Source organism: Gobius niger, assembly GCF_951799975.1.
Source record: "Gobius niger genome assembly, chromosome: 4".
NCBI classification, from domain to species: domain Eukaryota; kingdom Metazoa; phylum Chordata; class Actinopteri; order Gobiiformes; family Gobiidae; genus Gobius; species Gobius niger.
In genome coordinates this window covers 17,990,691-18,011,150 of record NC_136855.1, presented here as the reverse complement: position 1 = coordinate 18,011,150, position 20,460 = coordinate 17,990,691, and the positions used below count along the sequence as shown (strand labels likewise).

The following is a 20,460-nucleotide window of genomic DNA, read 5'->3' as shown; positions in this document are numbered from 1 at the left end:
GACAGGTCTCAAGAGCTCTGTGACAGCAGGGTTACATACAACAACACGCAGCCCAGCCAGAAGCTCATCCCAGACACAGACAGACACATGGCAGACCAATGTGTCAAGGCACCTGTCCTATCTCATTTTGTCTCCCCATCTATCACCCTCCTTTTTTCCCCTAATCTGGCAGTATTTCGCCTGGCCTATTTGTAGCTCCTCTGGCCAATTCCTGTCGACTTAACTCTCCTTACATCTACACTTGTTCAATAAATCTATATACACTTCCACAGCGAGTTATTTCATTGGATGTCTCTCTTTGCTCCAATGCAGGCGAACCTACCCTTGCTTCAGAGGGAGTTGCTCCATTGTGCGAGGCTGGCCAAGCAGACGCCGGCTCAATATCTGGCCCAACACGAGCAACTTCTCCTGGACGCCAACGCCAGCTCGCCCCTGGACTCCTCGGAGATCATGTTGGAGATGAATGAGCATGGCAAGAGGAGGACCCCAGATAGGTATGCATTCAGACTCGCTCTTAACATATAAGCGCGGGCAGTGAAATACGTCTGACTGTTTATGAAGTGACACAGAGAGGCCATAAATCCTTGTTGTGGGAGGCGGAAGTCTGGACAGCCATACTGCCTGGTTGCCCTCTGCCAGCTGTCTGTGAAGGAAGGCAGTGTAGAAAGGAACAGACAGACAGAGAGGAGAAGTGATTAGGGAATCAGCGAAGTACAGTGGATGTCCTTAGTGCAACCCCAGACAAAGCAGTTACAATTACACAGTTTTCAATATAGTGGAGCATACAGCATTTGGTAGCATTTGCCGCTGATACCTTTCATATTGTAATTGTCCATAAATACAGTGACTTTTGACGTAGTGTATGTTGCAGTCACGTTGAGTTATATGGAATTGTTCCCCGTAGAAATGTATGATTGTCTATGGGGCATTTTTCTTTTTTTGATGCAACCTTTAATCTCTTAGCCCCCACGTGAACCGAGCATATTTTCTCCAGTTTGGCTTGAACCAAATCTAAAAAGGTCTTGAAAAAAAGTGTCATCCACATAGCAACGCAACAGAAATCTGACAAAAAGAAGCAACAAAAGAGAAAAGAAAACACGACAAAAAAGTTAGGATCAGTTTTGTTGGCCTTAGCTTTCAAATGAGGTATTACACTGTTGCTCTCCAGTCCACGCACTTTTAGATTTGGGTTAAGCCGAAAATGTTAAAGCGGGGAGTAAGAGGTTAAAACCTCTTTGGCACAAGAGAAGTAGAGAAATACAAGTTCACTTTGTAACCCTTTTACTCTCGCTAACCACTGTTAAACCTGAACATAAAAGGTTGTTCTTTGCCAGATATAGGTCCTGGTTTGAATTTGGGAAGCGGTGATTCGGGTTTGACTCCATGTAATCACTTTATGTAAAATAAATACTATACAAAGCATTCATAATCAAAAAGCAATATGGAATTCTGGCTTGTGAAAACATTTATTGGGCGGTAACAACTAAGAAGGACCAATCACAGTAGGCATAAAAACTTTATATCACGCCCTGCATCCATCATACAATCAGTGCATCCTCTCTCCTCACACGCCTGCCCCGCCCTCGGTTCGCCTCTCCTCTCCTCTACTCCTCTTCCTCTTCCCTCTCCTCTCTCTGGCTGCCTGACCTGCAGGCTCCCGGCAGCTGTCCATATGTCAGGGCTGTGTCCAGATGGCGATGTGCTGACCCTAACACTGTGCACATCCCGAGTGCGGTGCGAGATGGCTGGTGCTAGTGTGTGTGTGTGTGTGTGTGTGTGTGTGTGTGTGTGTGTATATGGCTCTGGGCTGAAGGTTGAACGCACAATCCCACTGTAATCCGCACACCTCCGCCTCCCGACCTCTGCTTCACAAGGCAGCTGTGGAGGGGCCTGGATTGAGTGCATGGGGGGGGGGGAGTTGTCCACCGGGCTATAGCCAGCTGTTCATGCGATTTACCAGGTACCAGAGGCGAGGTGAGGGCTGTGTAGGGTAATGTACTCAACATACACATGGATAAACACACACATAAGGGCACACTGTCTGTATGTTGTGTTTGTTTCATCCGCTGGAAGATTTGATTCCTGTCTATCGCCGTCCAGCTAAACAGATTAATATCAACACCCCCATTTAAACTGTCCAGATGGTGCAAAGACACAACACACACGCACACATATATACTAAGAGCACACAAATAGATGAGTGCCACTGAACATCTGCCAAGCACGCAGTATTCAGTCCATGCCCCTTAAGCTTAAGGGTGTAGCCAGAGATCTAAGAGTGGGTACAGGGATCTAGATTAAAATTTAGAGATGCCGTACAGTGGATGTTAGCTCTGTTTAATGGAGTGTACAGATGTGCAAAGGCTTTGGGCTGCCGTACTGTAACAACAAACGGGGGGAGGGTGTGTTTTTGTGTTTGCAAACATTAAGCATTAGACTCATTGCCTTTTCCTCAAAAACAATGGCAGAGCGCTCTCTAATGTTGAATTTGCGCTAGACAAAGGACACGAAACAGTTTACACTAAAAAGTCGGTGTGGTGAGCTAGAATTTACGTAAATCTTCAATTAAGTTTTTTGAGTCATCCTCTGTACTCTATAGCTGAAGTGTCGTACGTTTCACCTCTCATCGTAAGCGCACTAAAGTTCAGTTGAACCCGCGGTCCATATAAAGACCATGGGGAGGAGTTTTGCAAGGCCAAGTCTGGACTTAGCCTCTTCAACTACAGAGTACAGAAGACGGCTTAAGAACCTTCATTGAAAAAGACAACTCCTGTACGATTGAGAGCCTTCACAGACAATTTGCATGAATGAATTAGGATTGTGCATATTCAAATAAGTTAGATTATGTGCAAAAATAGCATCTCCCCAAGATGGTTTTCCACCTGTTCCACCATTTGCCCATGGGCTTAAGGGGACTATACAGAGTTTAAAAATGTTAAAATTAAGTCTTTCCCTCCCCTTATGTTCCAGCAGTGTCCTAATGGGTAGAATGAGCCCAGACCTGTTTACCACAACTGCCTCTAAAATCCTGCACTGTCACTCAAAAAGTTGTTAATTCGGGTCCGAAGTGCCGTCATGAATGAGCTTAATATAGCACCTTCAGTTACGCATACGACCTGGGGTGGTAGTAGTGAGTATAAAAATGACCAACTTGGATCTAGTCCCTTTAAGCCAAAATGCTGCATTATTGAAATAAAGATGGATTGATGGTGTGATAGTTTGTGCTTTTTCCCTAAGCCTACTCTCCTGATGACTCTTTTACATATTGTTGTGCAATGTTTTTTTCCTGCAAAAAAGCAAACGCAGAAGTAGAACTCTCAAATGTGCAATGGGCTTAAAGCAGACTTCACTTAAGTTTTGAAAGGAGCAGTAGCACAGGTGTTCCTGCAGGGCTACAATACCATGGCATGTGTTCATATTATCTAACTTTGTGTGGAATTTGGTATATGAATGTACTATAGAAATGCGATTCAGGCCCAGGTCCAGGTCTATCTCATTTTAAAATGTTTGCACCCTCAATTTCATTTGTATTACTTTGTAGTTAAATGGGTGGGATCTTTGTTTCATTGACACTCAAATTTGGGAGACTTAAAGCAACATCAGAATAACCAATGTATTCTTTGTCTCTCCACTTAGGACCAAAGACAGCTCAGACAGAGACCTTCACCCGGAGCACCTGGCGAAGAGGCCGTGCACCATCAGCCCGAGCCAGCGCTTTAGCCCCAGCACCGGACTCCCCGCTCACCCGCCCCCCAACGGCCTCTCCACACACCCACCCAACGGACTTCCCCACCCGCCCAACCCCCAAGTGGGACCCCAGCACTACCGGCTAGAGGACATGGCAATGGCACACCAATACAGAGACCCTTATAGGCACGGCGAACACCGAGATGGGCGGGACAGGCACCGACAGACAGGTACAACTGCTGACCGCAATCACACGTGGTCCCAAACAAACCGCGTGTAATCACAGGGGGGCCGAGTCGAAGGCTGGCGCATGTAAGTGGGGTGTATGTGGAGAACAAAGGCCAGTTGTCCGTCCAGTGTGATAATCCATATGGCAGTGTGCCTATAATAAGCTCACAGACGTACATGCCTGTGTGCTACAACTGCGACAACCATATATGCCTGGTGCTAGTGCTTTCCCAAAAAAGAGATGACTTCTTTGACGGCTAGTCCAGGCTGCGTATTTAAATAAGCCTGCGTTTGTGGATAAATCGCTATTTGAAAGTGCCTTAAACGTTTGGTGAAGTGCTCGATGTTTTGTCTTGCCGCACTGACCACTGAATTGTTCGTTCAATACAAAGTAGATTATCTATCAGGGTTACAACACATTACAAATGTCTCATGCTCAGATAGAGTGGGTTCAAAATAACAACAAAAAGCAAAGAAAAGGAAAATGTTCTATCTAAACTGACTACACAGGTGTAAATTTACGTGGCTTGTGCTGACTCCTCCTATGTCTTTTTGCCGCAGCTGTGCATGGAGCTCGCCAGGAGGAAGTGATTGACCACCGGCTCACAGACAGAGAGTGGGCAGAGGAGTGGAAGCACCTGGATAATGTGAGTTTTACTGTTCCCCACTGGACTCTAATTGAACGTGGTCAGTGGGCGAGGGTTGTTCCTCGTGGGCTAAAGACAGAAGCGGGTAGAGCATGTCTGATTTATTGTTGTGAGAAAGCATGAACAAATCTACTCTTTAAAAAAGATAATTAAGTAAATGTACTGAAGATGGCATGCAGATGACAGGGCCTGTTGTTGACTGACAGCAGAGTGAGCAGTTGACGAACAGCCGACCCCTTGAGGAAACAAAATGGATAAAACACACCAATCTATCTGGTATTTTGGCACCAGTCGCTCTATAACATCATATACGAGAGAGTCACTAATGCACATGTACACTTCGCGTGAACACAGGCAGGAACAGGGGCCCAGATGGAGAGCCGCGACCCAGCCGAGAGTAACTCCAGCTGGGGAGAGCAGCTGAGAAAAGAGCTGCAGTCATAGAGGGAACCGACCGGGCTTGGACCTCTGCCAAATTAGAAACACTTCACTGAAACAAATATAGCTAACTCAGGGCGACGGAGGCAGAGAGAGAGAGAGAGACAGGGAGTAGAGCGAAACAATACAGAGACGTAGCCGACTATAATAAGAATATGGATTGAATGTTAAAGACGGTGAACCCGTTTCCCAGCCGGCAGCGACAAGAGCCGTGTGAAAAGCTGTTGTGACGCTGTTTACGACAGACTGAAAAAGAGAGGAAATCTGTTGAGTTGGCAGGGAACAGAGCAGAGGGGTGGAAGGAATTGGATCAACTTTTTCATCAGCGAGCCAGCTGTTACATTACCATTGTTGTGGGGCTGTTCCTGTTGAAATCTGTGAGAGGCATGCAAGCCCCGAATTAGCACACAGACGCAGGGATGTGCATATTGTTGACAAATCTGTGTTGCCCAACATAAATTACTGTCAAACTTTAAGTGTTTTTGTCAATATTGCAGTGTGGCTTAATACGTCCAGGTAAAAGGTCACAAGTTGTGTCTACTGTCATATAGAAATGTATGCAGGATGGTTAACATGCTACAAATTGTCAGCCTATGTGCATAAATGCTTTTTTGTTTAATGCTACTTTTATAGCACTGATGCATCTTTAGGTATCTCTGGGTGTGTCCTCAACCAATTCGGAAGCTTGTTACAACCAAAGAAACACATTCTGCTTTGGATAAACAACAACTGATTTGATCTAGTCCTGCCCACAAATGCCACTGTTATACCTGCTGTTCTGCGCCTGGGCGTCTAAAGTTTCTCCCCTGCAATCGTCCCGCAGCTCTTGAACTGCATCATGGACATGGTGGAGAAGACGCGGCGCTCGCTGACGGTGCTGCGGCGGTGCCAGGAGGCGGACCGCGAGGAGATGAACCACTGGATCCGCCGCTACAGCGACGTTGAGGAGATGAAAAAAGGTGGGAGCAACGGACCGCACAGCCTCCCTGTCCCTCCTCCTCCTCCTCCTCCTCCTCCTCACCACCACAACTCCTCCAACACAGCTAGCAGCAGCGAGCCACTGCCCCTAGGAACCAACTCGGCCGCTGAAAGGCAGACAGGCAGACAGACAGGTAGACGAACACAAAGCAGAACATGCACAGCGAGGTAGGGGTGGACCAGAGTGCAAATTACGGTCTTACACCTTCAATCAATTTCGGGCACTGACTGATTGTTGTGTTATTTTGTGCAATTTCTCCGCCCACAATTGACAAGACTTATTGGAGATTGACACGGCAGGAAACAACAAACGATGAAAAACGGAACATGTTTGTGCAAGCTTTCTGTTGTCCAGTTGCTGTAGGCTGCAAAAGTTTTCAAAAAGTACTCGTATCTAAGGCTGTTCTTTTGAGTTGCTGACATTTTTACCAAGAAAAAAAAAAAATAAGTCAATGAAAAATAAAACACCAAAACTTAATTTGAAACCTAATAAGATGGATATTAAAGTATTTTATATGTATTATTTTGGAATTACATGTGTTTGTTGCCATATGTTTCAGAGATCCACCGAGACTTTTTACATAGGCCGCCTTCGGGATACCTGCCTGAAGAAATCTGGAGGAAAGCTGGTACGAATTTGTCTAATCCCTTTATTTTTTTATTTTTTTTTACTTATTACTTTATGAAACTGACATAGCACAATCTTTGGCCACTGCTGGTCATCATAGTCTTCACCCTGACTGACTGAGAGGGTTAGTGGAGGCTATAGGTCCATAAGGCCAGAGGATTGGAGGTCCTCTTTGTCATTAAGGCTAAACGCTCTCCATCTGTCACTGCTATGAAAGGCCACTGCAGTTAGAGCTGCAGTGAAAATGCAGTCACCTGGCCCAGGGCTGGCCGCAGCAGCACAGCACAGGTTTATGAGCAACTGTAGTTTCTATTGTCTGCTGGGGAAATGATCAGTTGTTTATTTTAGCCTGTAATAATGTTGAATGCTTTACATAAAAACTACAATAACCTTTTAGCAAAAAAAGTATACATGAAACTGCATTACTTTATATTTACTTTGATTGTATATAAAAAACTACATGTCTTAAATGCACCTTCGTATATGAATGTGAAATTGTGTGCCAATATGTTTAACCTCTTACCCCCCTCCTTGGCTGAGTGCATGTTCTCCAGTTCATCTTTACCCAAGTGTAAAAGCTTACAGCCTATAGGCCAGTCTAACGCCACATTTGAAAGCTACAAGACTGATCTAAATGGATCTTTCCCTTGCTTTGTTGCTGTGTTATCATCAGATTTTTGCCACTTTTTCATTGCTTTTTTGTCACTCTTTTGTTGCTTTTTGGGGTTTCTTTTCATTGTGTTTTTGACCCACTTTTTTGACTTTTTTTTATGGCATTTTGGTCACTTTTTCCATTGTATTTTTGCCACTTTTTGTTGCGTTTTCATTCTCGTTGTCTTTTTGTTTTTGTTGCTATTTACGACGCCTTTTGGAGAAAATGTGCTCGGTTCAGGTGGGGATTAAAAGGTTAAATCATATTTGAATATAATCGACACATTCACAATGTTATACTTCTTTGCGATCAAAGTGCGGTTGATAAAGTTGATGAATCCACCTTTGTCCTTGACTTATAACTGTACCTATTTAGATGCTATAAACAATTCAAACAGACATAGATTCATATAATAGAAACATGTTATCTCCTGTTTGCGGGCTGAGAGGCGCAGGTGAGCATATTTCCCGGCTCCTCTCGTATATATTGCATTTTAGATCGAGCCCATCCCAGGAGTCATCCGGCTCAGCCCTGCTTCCACCCCAGTCCCAGCACTATTATGTAGCAGTCATACTCTAATACCCTGTGGAGCGGAAGAAGCTGCTGCTGTCGGCAAAATACTGTGTGCTGCATTTTCACCTGCACAAAAAGCTCTTTTAATTGCAGTTGTTTTTCATACAGGTACTACCACTACCACTACCACCACAAGCATCCCGCTCTCCCCAGCACTAAAGCACCTCCAAAACAAGCAGGGTGAGTAACGGACCTCACCTTTTAGACAGTGTGCATGTGTGTGTTAGGGCTGCACGGTCTGCATTACTCTGAGTGTTGTGTTTGTTTGGCAATATTTGAAACCAAGGACTAAACCAGTGTGAACTACGGCGACAGGGTAAAGCACGATCAAACCTATAGCGCATTTTTCATGGTTGTAATTAGGAAAAAAACAAAAAATGTGGGTTTAATTTTGTACATAACCTGCTAATAGTTTAACCTTTTGCGCGTTTTTGTCATGTTTTCGTCTCTTTTTAGTTATGTTTTCATAGTTTTTTTGTTGCTGCTTTTTTGACATGTTTTTGACACATTTTTGTCGCGCTTTTGTCACTTTTTTGTGTTATTGTTGCTTTTCTGGGACGTTTTGTCTCTCTTATTTTGCTGCGTTGTTTTTTTTGTGTGGCTTTTGTCGTTACTCTTTACTCTACACGTTTTCGTCACTTGTCTGTCGCTTTTTTTTGTCACATTTTTGTTGCGTTTTCATCCTCTTTTTCGTCGCTATTTTGACACTTTTTTCAAGAAGCTTTCAGATGTGGGTACTGCCAAACCGGGGAAAGTGTAGACTGTATTTTTCCATGAAGTGTGAACAAGTCGGCAGAAGTCACGCTCTTAGAGACTTGCCAAATCCCAGTGGAATTAAAACGTTAATATTGCTGCTCCTGTGTTTTCCATTAAGTGCTAATTGCCCCAGCATCTGCTTGGCCGTCTTCTTGATAAGAATTAATTAAATTTGCAAACTAATCTTAGTGGTGTATGCATTAGGCCAGATAATTGGGAAGCACAGGATAATGCAGATAGTGTTTGGAATGAGGAGATGAGGTGAGTTTGCAAGGGAACAGCAGAGAAATGAAAGGGCTGATAAAGGTAAGATGGGATTAGTGCAAGGAATTAGTTTTACAGTTGAGCCAGTTCTATGATCCACAACAGATGTAATGTATTTGTTTTATAATATTCCAAACGTAACATAGGCTAGACATTGACCCACAAGTATTAAAAAAATACAGTTATGGACGTTAGATGTAAACGTTTGAGAACATATCCAAGGAGTAGGGCTGCACAATGAACCGTAATCAAATCAAAATTTTAAGGTTGCGTTGACAAAATTGCAACATACAGTGTGGCCTCAATACAATCTCTGAACAAAAATGCACATCTAATGAAATATAGCATAAGATACTTTTTCTAAATGTGTGCAGCCTCATTGCCATAATCACTGTTAAAGGGATATTTCAGGATTTTTGACATAGGGCCTCATGTCCTAGTTATCCAGGGTGTTGTTGATTTCTTGATATATATATATTTATTTTTATTTATGTAGGCCTTATATTTGAAGAGTTTAGTGGTGCTAGGCGGAGTGATCTGCTAGGTTACCGGATCTACAGTAGTTTGTTTACCTGCGGCCGGCATTACTACACATGGAATTCACAAAGGACCTACCCGATGGTTTTGAAGAGATTTTCAATGCAGGCTACGAGTTACCATAGACAGCACCACTGAACTCTACAAATATAGGGACTGCATGAATTAAATAATATATATATCTCCCGAAATCAACAAGACTGGATAACTAGGAAATGAGGCCTGAAATAACCCTTTAACCGAATACAAAAACAAAACACTAACACACAAACTATTTTTCTTTTTAATCTAAGTTCACTGTTGATTTAATACAGCTTTCAAGGAACCTTAATGCTAAAAATGTACTGGTTGGAAAAACACGCTTTTCATCATCAGGGTCTTAAATATAGGCAATAAAAGAAAGAAATGTCTTGTCCTGGTTAGCTGTAACTAATATCGTTCTCGCATTAATTTGTGCAACTGATTAACGGTGTATATTTAGCAACCTATTTCTCAGGAGTATACGCTTCCCTGTACGAAATCATGCACTGTACACTTGTTGTTCACTGTGAGGCCTATAATGAAAGACAGCAAAGTATAATCACTCATGCCTCATACTGGGAAGAGACTGCGGGATGTTTCTATTTTAAACTACCATCTGGAGTCTACACACCTGCCTGTTGTAACAAACACCTTATTTGTACCCTTACAAGAAAAACAAAGTGTCTCTAATACAGTGCATGTCAAATCAGTCTTGGTAATACATACTATAATCGTTTCAGTAAAGGAAATGCTTTGATTTCTAATGGTAATGGCAAGAGCACAGCCATATGAGCAGGAAATCCCAAAGAGTAAGGCAAAAAGCCAAACTACTGACTGTATTTGAAAGACATCTGCTTGTGACAGATGAAAGTATTATGTCCAAACATGTGGGAATTAATCATTGAAGTTATATTTCTTGGCAGCAAGGTTTCAATTTTGTGTGATGTGCATCTGTTCTGTGAGATGTAACATAATGGCAGTTCAGGAGGCTAATGAGAATGAGAGAGCAGTTCGGATTAACATACTGTATTTTCAACCTTTCCTTTCAGAGGAAGCGGTGAATGAGGTGAAGCGACAGGCCATGTCCGAGCTGCAGAAGGCTGTGTCCGACGCTGAGAGGAAAGCTCACGAGCTGATTTCTGCTGAGCGCTCCAAAATGGAGAGGGCACTGGCCGAGGCCAAGAGGCAGGCCTCTGAAGATGCACTAACAGTCATCAACCAGCAGGAGGACTCCAGTGAGGTGAGAACAACACAAGCATTATTTTTTACCCCAATTCATTCTTTCATTATTTCTGTCTGTCTTCTGTATCTCTAAATTTTAGTCCTTGTGAAATCCTGACAGTGTTTTATTACTAGGCACAGCTGGATCAGTGAGGGCAGCTCTGTATTGACATATTAGTAAAGCAATCCAGCCTTGATAAATACGGCAGACAGACGCAGATGGCTGGAGCACACTGCCAGACTGAAACTATTACAGAGCAGTTGACCACCACCTGCTGGCAGCCCAAGTCAGTGGTCTTGGACTGAGGCTTTTTAACAAATCCTCACAGAGTGACAAAAATCTCTTCTGGTCCTCAGAGATTCCAAAACAAATGTTTTGTTTTGAGAAGTCAGTCTAATTAGGCCTTATTAATATCTCCTTTTCCCCTGTTTCACCAGAGCTGTTGGAACTGTGGGAGGAAAGCCAGTGAGACGTGCAGTGGCTGTAACACAGCTCGCTACTGCGGCTCCTTCTGCCAACACAAAGACTGGGAGAAGCACCACCACGTGTGTGGCCAGGGACTGCAGGGTCTCCCGGGGAGCAGCAGTGTGCCATTGGGCACGCCCTCCTCCACCTCCTCCAGCGCGCCCCCCACCCACTCAGAGAGCACCACACCCGGACCCCTGTCTCTGGTAGCTCAGAGCAGTCTGACAGGCGGGGCGGGCAGTGGCAGTGCCAGTGTGTCTGCCAGCCCAAAGGAGAGCAGTTCCAGCAGTGCCTCTCGCTCCACCACCCCCGCCACGCCTGCACTCCTGGATGCCACCTCTCGCTGACCTCTTGCCTTTGAACTCTCCTGTTACTGACAAGACAGTGCCCACACTCCATTAAACCAAACTGAGGAATCTCCATCGCTAAGCACTCCCTCTGTTTGTCAATGGCCCTTGTTTCCCCATGAGGATCTTTACACTTTTCCAAAAGCATCGCACTATATTCAGAAACATATCCGTTATGTTTAGCCAAAATAGATTTAAAACTTGAATATGTGCTCAATAATTTTTAAAATGTTGAGCCCACATTAAGACACAAGACAGGGGCTGTTGAACAGCAGCAGAGATATGGAGATAATAAAGCACTTGGGTAGGATTTCCCTTTAATTTTGGAAATACTAAGTGAAAGACACCCAGCCTTGAGATGTGCACTACCAGTTGTATTTACTTTAATGGAGGCTGAACGGAGAACTAATACCCTCCGTCTTTTTAAAACAAGGGAAAGCTGTGATGTGATTCATTCCTCAGACACACAACTTAGTATTTATTTAGAAGTTCTGGCTTTAAGTAAATGAAAAGTCCAAATATTAAGAAAAATGATGACGAAATGAAACTAAATAAATTTAAACTGCTAACTACCTTGCTAGCGAGCCAAGAAATCTACACCGGACTCACCTCTCTGCACCATTGTGAACCCAAATGAATTCAAAGATGACAAATAAACCTGATCCAAACTTTTGTATTACACTGCCAAAGTGAGTAGGTAAGCGATAACGGAGAAGCACTCATAACCAAACGCTAAAGCAACACCACCTCCTCAGCAGAGAAAGCCACTCTTGAGGCGAGTTAGCTGCAGATAAACCCGCAGCAGTCGCTCGACGATGGCCTAGACTGTGAACAAGGACTATGCTGTGAACTACAAGAGAGACTTCATGGATTAGTCGGAAACCCTGCCACATTGTGATTTAGGTAAATGGTAACAGAGAGTAGAGAAAAACATGGAAAAATGGAAGACAGCCTCAAAGGATCCTTGGAGCTGCCAAAAAACCTCAAGTAGAGTTTGCATAAAACCTTGCAAGCTTGAATTGCTCGTAAGTTGTTTTTTTAAAAGCTCCAACACAACAAGGAATAGCTGTTACCTTTACCATCCTTTTCCAAAGCATGAGACTAAAAGAGCTTATCGAAGTGAATGGCGGTGCAGACTTGGCTCGCCACTTTCTACCTCCCCTCCACCCCAAAATCTTCCTTTGACGCTCTTCCCTGAAGACTTAAACAAAAACTATACGTCCAAAACTCCCAGGATCCTGCTTTGGACTTGGCCTCGCATTGCAGCGGGATACAAACAGGACTTTAACTTCCTTGTAGATATCGTTCCCTCTTTTCAAACTTTTCAATAATGTCTCTTGTCGCTGATGTCCATTATGTGCTGTGTATATTTGGAAAAATGGACTTTGTTTTGATTCTGCTAATTATTTTTGTTTCATTTCATTCTGGTCATTTCGAATATGAGCAGTGAAGTCACGAGTTAGGACGCTCTTTGAAGGGGGAAAAATTGCCCCGTGTTGTACTTATTGTTTTATTTGTTGTATCTATATTAATGATGAGATGAAACCCACGTGTAGAATATTTTGTACTGCTCGCATTGTAAGACAGTGAGAGGACAGAGGTGCAATATGAAGAGAATTCAGCTACTGAATGGAACCTCAGCAACTGCCCATAGGGTGTCATATGATATAGATACATATAAATATATTTAAAACATCAGTAACTTAATTAATGTGAATGTACATAGTATTTAATGAGGTCCAAAAAATGTGTTTGCCAAATAACAGAAACCTTTAAAGATTGATGTCCAGAATATGATTTTGTGATTTTTATTTTCACAGTACTTTTTTTTTTTTTTCTTTGAGTTCATTTTTCTCATTTCTCAAGTTCATTCAACTCAAAAAAACATGACCCTATGTGGAAGAGATCGTTTGCAACAGAGGTAACATGGCTCCAAGGAGGAAAACAGCGCAAGAGAAAGACGCAAACCAATCTTTCCTCACTTACAGAATATTCTAAATCCATTCTTACATCATAGGTCATTTTGCACCACACTCAGAACAGCTCCTATAAGAAAATCACTAATATTTTTGACTATAAATGAACAATTTCTAAGTGACTTACAAAGCATCCGCCCTCTAAATGCATGTCTGGTTGCACTGATATAGATGCAAGGAAAATTTACAGTTATTTTACAGTGAAGTGATACACCAGTGTTAAGCTAAAGCTAATTTGACAACCAATCCTATGTGTTTTGTTTTACTTCCACATAACGTATAAGCTATAACAACCTCACCAGATTTATTCTAAAAGTATTGTTTTTCTTTCCGCAAAAATATCGGACCAAAACCTTGAGAAAAGTGACGTCTTTTTTTGGCCTCTGGAATCACGGAAGTAGCCTAACCCCTACTTCGGACATTCACTGCATCCATAGATGTGTGCCATTTGCTTCTTGGCTTTGTTATCACTGCTTATTCTCCATGACCCCACTCACACCAGCTACCTCCAGTGACCATACAGCTAACCACCAGGAAACATTGGCCTGGGTTTCAATGAAGCACGGCTGGAACAGACATGGAACCACACAGAGAATATATAGTGAAAAGAGTGGCATTTTGCATGTGAAGTATACTTATCAAAAATATTATTAGCGTATGTCTACCATAACCGTATCGCTCTAGACTGGTCACATGCAGCACTGTGCAAAATGAGGCAATTTAAAGATGAAACTGATTAGACTGAGGTTTTGAGTATTTCATATGCACTTATCCTAACAATGGAAAGTACTTTTTTGTACATATGTAGATATTTCTTCGTTATTAGAATTGCCTATTTGCACAGTTCTGTACATCATGTCTACTGCATTAAATTTATCTTGAAAACAACATGCCGTTTATTGTCCAAAACCAATAGCGCGCAGACCAAAGTTATCCTGCAGTACTATGCTCGGATGCGCTGTGTATTACCAGTTCTGTAGTAGTGAAGTTAGATCTCTCCTCATCAACACTTAACCAAAGGGTCTGAAATACACACAGCAGATGAATGAATCGCAGCGTCTTTCACATGTGGAGATCTTACTCAAGCAATCAATGCTTTTGTTTCCTACTCAGTGAATAGTGCTTCACTAAAACAATAGGAGCATAGTCTTTACAAAGCCTGTTGCTGATTATGGTGACAATGCCTTTGCAGAGATAAACGAATGCATGGTGGATGTATGATTGTCTATTTGAATGGCAATATCTTTATTTTTTTTAAATGATCTTTTAATTTTGTATCACTGAAACAAACTACTTGAAACCTTCAGAGCTTTAACCAAACATTGTTGACACACTCACAGTAAAGCATGCAGCACAATACATTGTATTCACACCAAATAGGCTCAAGCTCCTTTTCAACTTTTAAATGCTGTGTTTTTCCATGTCTGTAGGCAAGCCATCACACATTAACAAACCAAACCCGATGCACCAATATCAACCATGACCAAAAGGCAACCAAATCAAAATCAGTGTGATTTTCTTTCTTTCTTTCTTTCTTTCTTTCTTTCTTTCTTTCTTTCTTTCTTTCTTTCTTTCTTTCTTTCTTTCTTTCTTTCTTTCTTTCTTTCTTTCTTTCTTTCTTTCTTTCTTTCTTTCTTTCTTTCTTTTTTTACTCTTTGAGCCCACAAAATAAACACGTTGGAAGTCACTTGCAAAGGGCACTATTACTTCATAATTAAGGCGATTTTGTGATGTTTCATTGTTGCTATGAGGATGTTTTAAATGGCAAACACATAAGGGCTCTGTCAAAGTCAAAACTGTTGCAATTTTGAATACAGTTGTTGACACATCAGTGACAAAACACTGACATAGTCCTATTGCCACTTATTCTGCTATCCCATCTCCTGCAATGATGACAAGTCCGACAGCTGAACAGGCCTTTTAAGACAGCTGCATGAAGAAGATAAAGTGGATATAGTTCCTACAAAAGCCATTGCTCTGGATGGTCCTGTTTCTTTACAATAGAAGGTATTGTTTAAATGTAAAGGGAAGCATACTGTATCGTGCAATACATTAATATGGAAAAACACATTCTGTGGGGAAAGTCACCGCTACAGGATCATTTTGTTATATTTTTCCTCCACAAAAAGGTCATGTTGCCGTTTTTAGATCAGAAATAAACCGTGCCAGATGACTTAAATTCTGATTTATGTTTATTTCTTGCATGCTTCCCTCCCTGTTGCTATTACTGCTCTTAACTGTTCGCTCTGTTGGATGTGTGAAGCTGTAAACATTCTAATTCAGGTTATTGTCTGTGTTGAACAATGTAACTGTGTAATTAAAACATGAACTCAACAGTTTGTGGCAACTTTTTCTTCTCAAAATATAAAAACGATTTACAATAGGAGCGTAAATCCCTATTTTTTCATTATTTCCAGTTGATTTATGGGTGCAACAACAAACAAATATATGACATAAGAACACTTTTTTGCTATTATTATTATTTATTTATTTTTAATCTTATACAATATCTTGACAGTGATGAGTTACCAAAAGGTTTCATTAATCATACTGATTTATGCTTTAGAGGTGATGTAATCCGACATGCAAAACCTTTTCTTTTGTCTCAAGGCATCATACAAAACAGCTCAAATTAATTATGTTTATGGTAACCCTTTTTCACAAGTTACTTATACTTCTAAATGATATTACTCAAATAGAAGTTAATTACACAAATAGTTAAAACAGCTCTTAGAATTCTTTATACATGCCCTTTTAGGAACTGATTACCTCCGCACAAGGGTTTGATCCAATAATTTCTGTGATCAAGTCATATAATTTATGAATAGGCGTGGCAACAGAGCGTCACGTGTCTTGTGCCATTCATCAGGAGTGCGCGTCACCCGTCTCATTCACAGGTGATTTCCATTAGCCTGATAGCTGCTGTCAGGTGTCTGCTGAGCGCCTCTTTTTGTGCGAGCTGCCCTTCTGTGGCAAACTACTGCAGTTAGCGTTGCAGATGTGATGGTGGAGCAGTGAGCATGGCGGAGAACCACATGGATCAGGACTACATGGGGGGCGACTCTTTCGGGGAGCATTATGCTGAGGACCCTGTAAGTCATTTCGTTTTTGGGTAGGAAGATGCTCTGCGTTAAAGTGACCATATAGTGGCTTGTGTGCGTTAATATGCGCATTTTACGCAGTGTAGCTCTATTGCTAATGCTAAAATGCATCAGATTGTTGAGTGTTTATGCGGATTAAGTGCAAGGCTGAAATGTTAGACGTGGTCTGCAGAACTGGGACATTAGTTTTTGCAGTGTAATGTCGCATATCCTGCGGGAAATGTGTGTCTGTGTGTCTTCTGCATTTTTCCATTATTCTAGTAGCATTATTTTAGTAGCTTTTTATTATTGTAATAGCCTCCTATGGTATGGTCAAAATCTGACAGCGTTATCGCAGAGATGTTACTGGAGATGATATCACCCAAAGGCCTACTTTTGAAGTTTACATTCTGGGAAAGACTTTTTAAAACATTATTTTACGTATGCAGCAAATTGAGCTGGCGTTTGTACTGTACCTTGTTTTAATGTTTTCCTCCATAGGAGCTTGCAGCCATCAAGGCCAGGGTTCATGAGCTGGAGATGGAGGAAGAGTCAGAACGCCTGAGAGAGGAGGAGTGTGATGCGGTGGACATGCAGCTCTTGACCAGCAGCCCTCGGTTCAGTGAGCCAAAAGGTATTTTGTCTCATAGCTTTTCTGTTTTGCTAAATACCTATCGTACATTGGGGAAGTCACAGCATATTTTTAGCCAGGTGTGCTGCTTTGCAGCCTCAAGGCAGGTGAGGCAACACATCTTCACCATCTGGCGAACACCTGGGACGCTTCAATGTGGCCACAGCAGCATTCACATGTGCCTCATCACTGCCCAATGAGACGAGAACCAGAAGGGTCTCCTTTCTGCCTCCAGCTATTTTCTGCCTCTCTGGCTCTCCTCCTCTTGTCTTCTCTCTACATCTTCTGTTCAGCAGAGGGCCAGGGATCTGGGATATGTGTTGGCAAAATGATGAAATAAAGTGACATCTTGGTGCAATTTTCGGTGTTGTAAAAATATTGTTTCTTCCTCAGGGCCTTTTTACAACATGACTCCTGAGGAGAGAATAGATGCAGACAACAGATCTGTCTACGTTGGAAATGTAATACTTGCAGTTTGTTGCCCTTACCATTATTGAAAAGGTAATCTTTAACCAACAATTCAAATGCCAGGTGGACTATGGTGCAACAGCAGATGAGCTGGAAATTCATTTCAATGGCTGTGGTCCTGTGAACAGAGTGACCATCCTATGTGACAGGTTTTCTGGCCATCCAAAAGGGTATGACCTAAAGCGCATGAATCATTTTATCTGTTGGTAAAACTTAATCGATTTACTTTTCTTTCAGCTTTGCTTACATAGAATTTTCTGATCGAGAGTCTGTGCACAGTGCCATTGGGTTGCATGAGACCGTGTTCAGAGGGAGAGTGCTCAAGGTAGGCAAATATCCATATTTCTGTTTATGAATCTTGCTATATTGTATTCATCCATAACACTGCACAAGATGGATTAATTTGCAGGTATTGCCTAAGAGGACCAACATGCCTGGCATCAGTACTACGGATCGGGGTGGTCACCGTGGAGGTCACATTAGAGGCAGAGCCCGAGGTTTCCGGCCGCCCAGATTCCCCAGCAGCTCTCGAGGCAGGTTCCGGTACCAGACGACTAGACCGCCGCACCAGAACCCACACCCGTACTATGGAGGTGGCCCTCCTATGGGTAAAAGGCAGTGGGGGAACATGGATTATCAAGACCGTTATCCATGTCTTCTTCTTATCACACCACCATCAGAGGAATTGGGCGCTGGGTCAGGACCACACCATTACCCCCATCAGCGTTAACACTAATGCGGACGTTTTCAGGGTTGAATGACTGACTTTGGGCCAGCAGATCTTTGGCTACAATGAAAACATCTCAAAGGAGTTTGCATAACATCTTATTGCATGGACAATCTTCTGCATTAAAGTCTTTACAGTGAAAGCATGAGATGTATTATAATGTATTTCTTTGCTTTGTATGTTGAATAAATTATCCAGTGTTTTTACAATTTTCTTTTTCAATGATTTATTTGCAAATTCATATTTAACAAGACATCACAATACTCAGACGTGTGTATATACGTATTATGTACAGTTGGGTGTTGAACGCAGAAGGCCTGTCAAGCCGTTTGGACCATCATCCCAGAAACAATGCCATCAAATGTCCTGGAAAATTTGAATGGAAAAACATTTCTTAAATTTCAGCTAAACCATTAAAAGGAAACCAAAGTCTTACTTGGACTGGATCTGGTCACCAGGGTTATGGAAAGGGTTGCACATGACGTCCGTGAAAGAATTGTGCAACTTCCTAAACATCTGAAAAGCATTTACATTCTTAAAGGTTGTTGCTACAAACAATGGTAGGGAGTTGCATTTGTGAAAAAGGGCCTATGCCTGATATTACAATGAGAAAGCCACTAAATTAAAATGTCTTCACTTTAAGATATCTGTAGCGTCCCAAATCTCAGGGATGAATTCATAGGCATATTTCAAAGCTTTTAGGGTCACTTTCACAGACATGCTACAAAACTGCTTCAGTGGTTCTCAACTGCAAGATCTTGTAGATAAAAAAATATATATTTTATTAACATAAAATATTTTACTGTAGCATGTGTGTCCTATTTTACCAGAGAGCCATTATTTGTTCTTAATTTGATTCATTTTATTTTAGCCATTTTAGTTTTGTCTTTGTTTTTCAAGAATTATATAGGCTAATGTCCCTATTTCTCATGGTGTGACCCGAGCAGGGGTCACGAACCCCTTTAACTGTTATAATGGGGGTCGCAACTCTAAAAGATTGAGAACCACTGCTTTATAATTAGTCTGCTACAATATACTAAAGGACAAAATACATTTTGTTTACTTGAAGAATTTTTTTTTCTAGCGCCTTTAATCAAACAACTCCCAATAGTTCTGTGGCAGACATGGCCCTAGGTTTAAGTTTAGAGTAAAATTGTATTAAATTGCAAACGCATTCCTGTCATTTGCTCCAAATGTATGCCTAATTCTAAAGTTATTTTATAGTACAAACACACTTACACTTCTAATTTCATTGTCTCGTAGCGATGTATTTGATGAATCTACAACAATTACAAATTTAACTTTGGAGTTTGTCACATAACCATATCTGAATAACAAGTTAAGGCAAACAGTTGTATTTACTTCAAGTCAGTCATAGGCAAGGTATAAATCTTAAGAGGTTCTTAGCAGCTTAATCCACCATTCAATATTAGTTTAGGTGTTTTATCAGCTGTTGGATGAGCAGGCAACCTGTCAATGAGCCATTAACAGTAAAAATTAATCAAAAGCTCTTTAGTTCACGAAAGGGGGGTGTATTTTAAGGGCACACGTTATACAATGAAATAAAGGATACACTTTGTAGTCCTCAGTTGGATAGAGCAGCCCTAGGTACAGCTCTCTCTGGTCACCAATGGATTTGCCCACAGCTGAGACCTTCTCCTCCACCACATCCAGAGACGTGTGCACCGTGTAGTGAAACTTCAGCTCGCTTTGAGTGGGAACACTTCGGATATACAGCGGGTAGTTCTGTGGGGGGAAAAATAACAATATATATAAATGAAAAGCACAATGTATGCTTTTGCAATCCATGCAAATAGCATCAACATGGCATCCATCCAATGCTAACTCTGCTAGCTCTGTTGTATCCTGCTTGCCTTGGCTACGCAACAGACAGCAGCTGACTTAAAGATCCGTAACGTAGCGGTTACGTAAGGCAAACATGTTTCATCAGTCAGATTTTACGAGACAAGAGCTATAGACAGATGAAGAACGAAATACCTCTTTTGCGATGACAGCTATGCACACCGCCATGTTTATTTCCTGGTTGAGCTCTGTGATCACGTGACACAGGTTAAGCTCAAAAAGGCATTCGACATGTGTTAAAATGGTTTTAATTTTACAGCACAAATTAAAGT

General features: G+C 41.8%; 3 protein-coding genes across 7 annotated transcripts in view; 2 read left to right on the top strand and 1 right to left on the bottom strand.

Moving 5' to 3' along the window:
* Positions 1-15,743, top strand: part of cbfa2t3 (CBFA2/RUNX1 partner transcriptional co-repressor 3) — a 43,791-nt gene extending 28,048 nt beyond the window's left edge. For 2 of the 5 annotated variants that reach the window (XM_079555317.1, XM_079555320.1), the window contains exons 5-12: positions 313-494; positions 3,637-3,917; positions 4,477-4,562; positions 5,824-6,112; positions 6,539-6,607; positions 7,940-8,011; positions 10,459-10,649; positions 11,069-15,743. In XM_079555317.1, the coding sequence (XP_079411443.1) occupies positions 313-494; positions 3,637-3,917; positions 4,477-4,562; positions 5,824-6,112; positions 6,539-6,607; positions 7,940-8,011; positions 10,459-10,649; positions 11,069-11,443 (1,545 nt within the window). In that variant the 3' untranslated portion in view covers positions 11,444-15,743. The remainder of the gene's footprint in view (positions 1-312; positions 495-3,636; positions 3,918-4,476; positions 4,563-5,823; positions 6,113-6,538; positions 6,608-7,939; positions 8,012-10,458; positions 10,650-11,068) is intronic. The other 3 variants (XM_079555319.1, XM_079555321.1, XM_079555318.1) reach the window with 3 other exon arrangements.
* A 530-nt stretch (positions 15,744-16,273) lies between these two features.
* Positions 16,274-18,519, top strand: pabpn1l (PABPN1 like, cytoplasmic). The gene is made up of 6 exons (XM_079555765.1): positions 16,274-16,511; positions 17,001-17,133; positions 17,524-17,591; positions 17,662-17,768; positions 17,836-17,923; positions 18,008-18,519. The coding sequence occupies exons 1-6, from the start codon at positions 16,440-16,442 to the stop codon at positions 18,326-18,328; spliced, it is 789 nt and encodes a 262-aa protein (XP_079411891.1). The 5' UTR covers positions 16,274-16,439; the 3' UTR covers positions 18,329-18,519.
* A 103-nt stretch (positions 18,520-18,622) lies between these two features.
* Positions 18,623-20,458, bottom strand: trappc2l (trafficking protein particle complex subunit 2L). Its single transcript, XM_079555416.1, has 5 exons — positions 20,324-20,458; positions 19,899-20,071; positions 19,565-19,652; positions 18,762-18,841; positions 18,623-18,691 (listed from the first exon to the last, which is right to left on the bottom strand). Exons 1-5 carry the CDS (start codon positions 20,354-20,356, stop codon positions 18,646-18,648), a joined length of 420 nt encoding a protein of 139 aa, XP_079411542.1. The 5' UTR covers positions 20,357-20,458; the 3' UTR covers positions 18,623-18,645.
* Between the last annotated feature and the right edge of the window lie 2 nt (positions 20,459-20,460).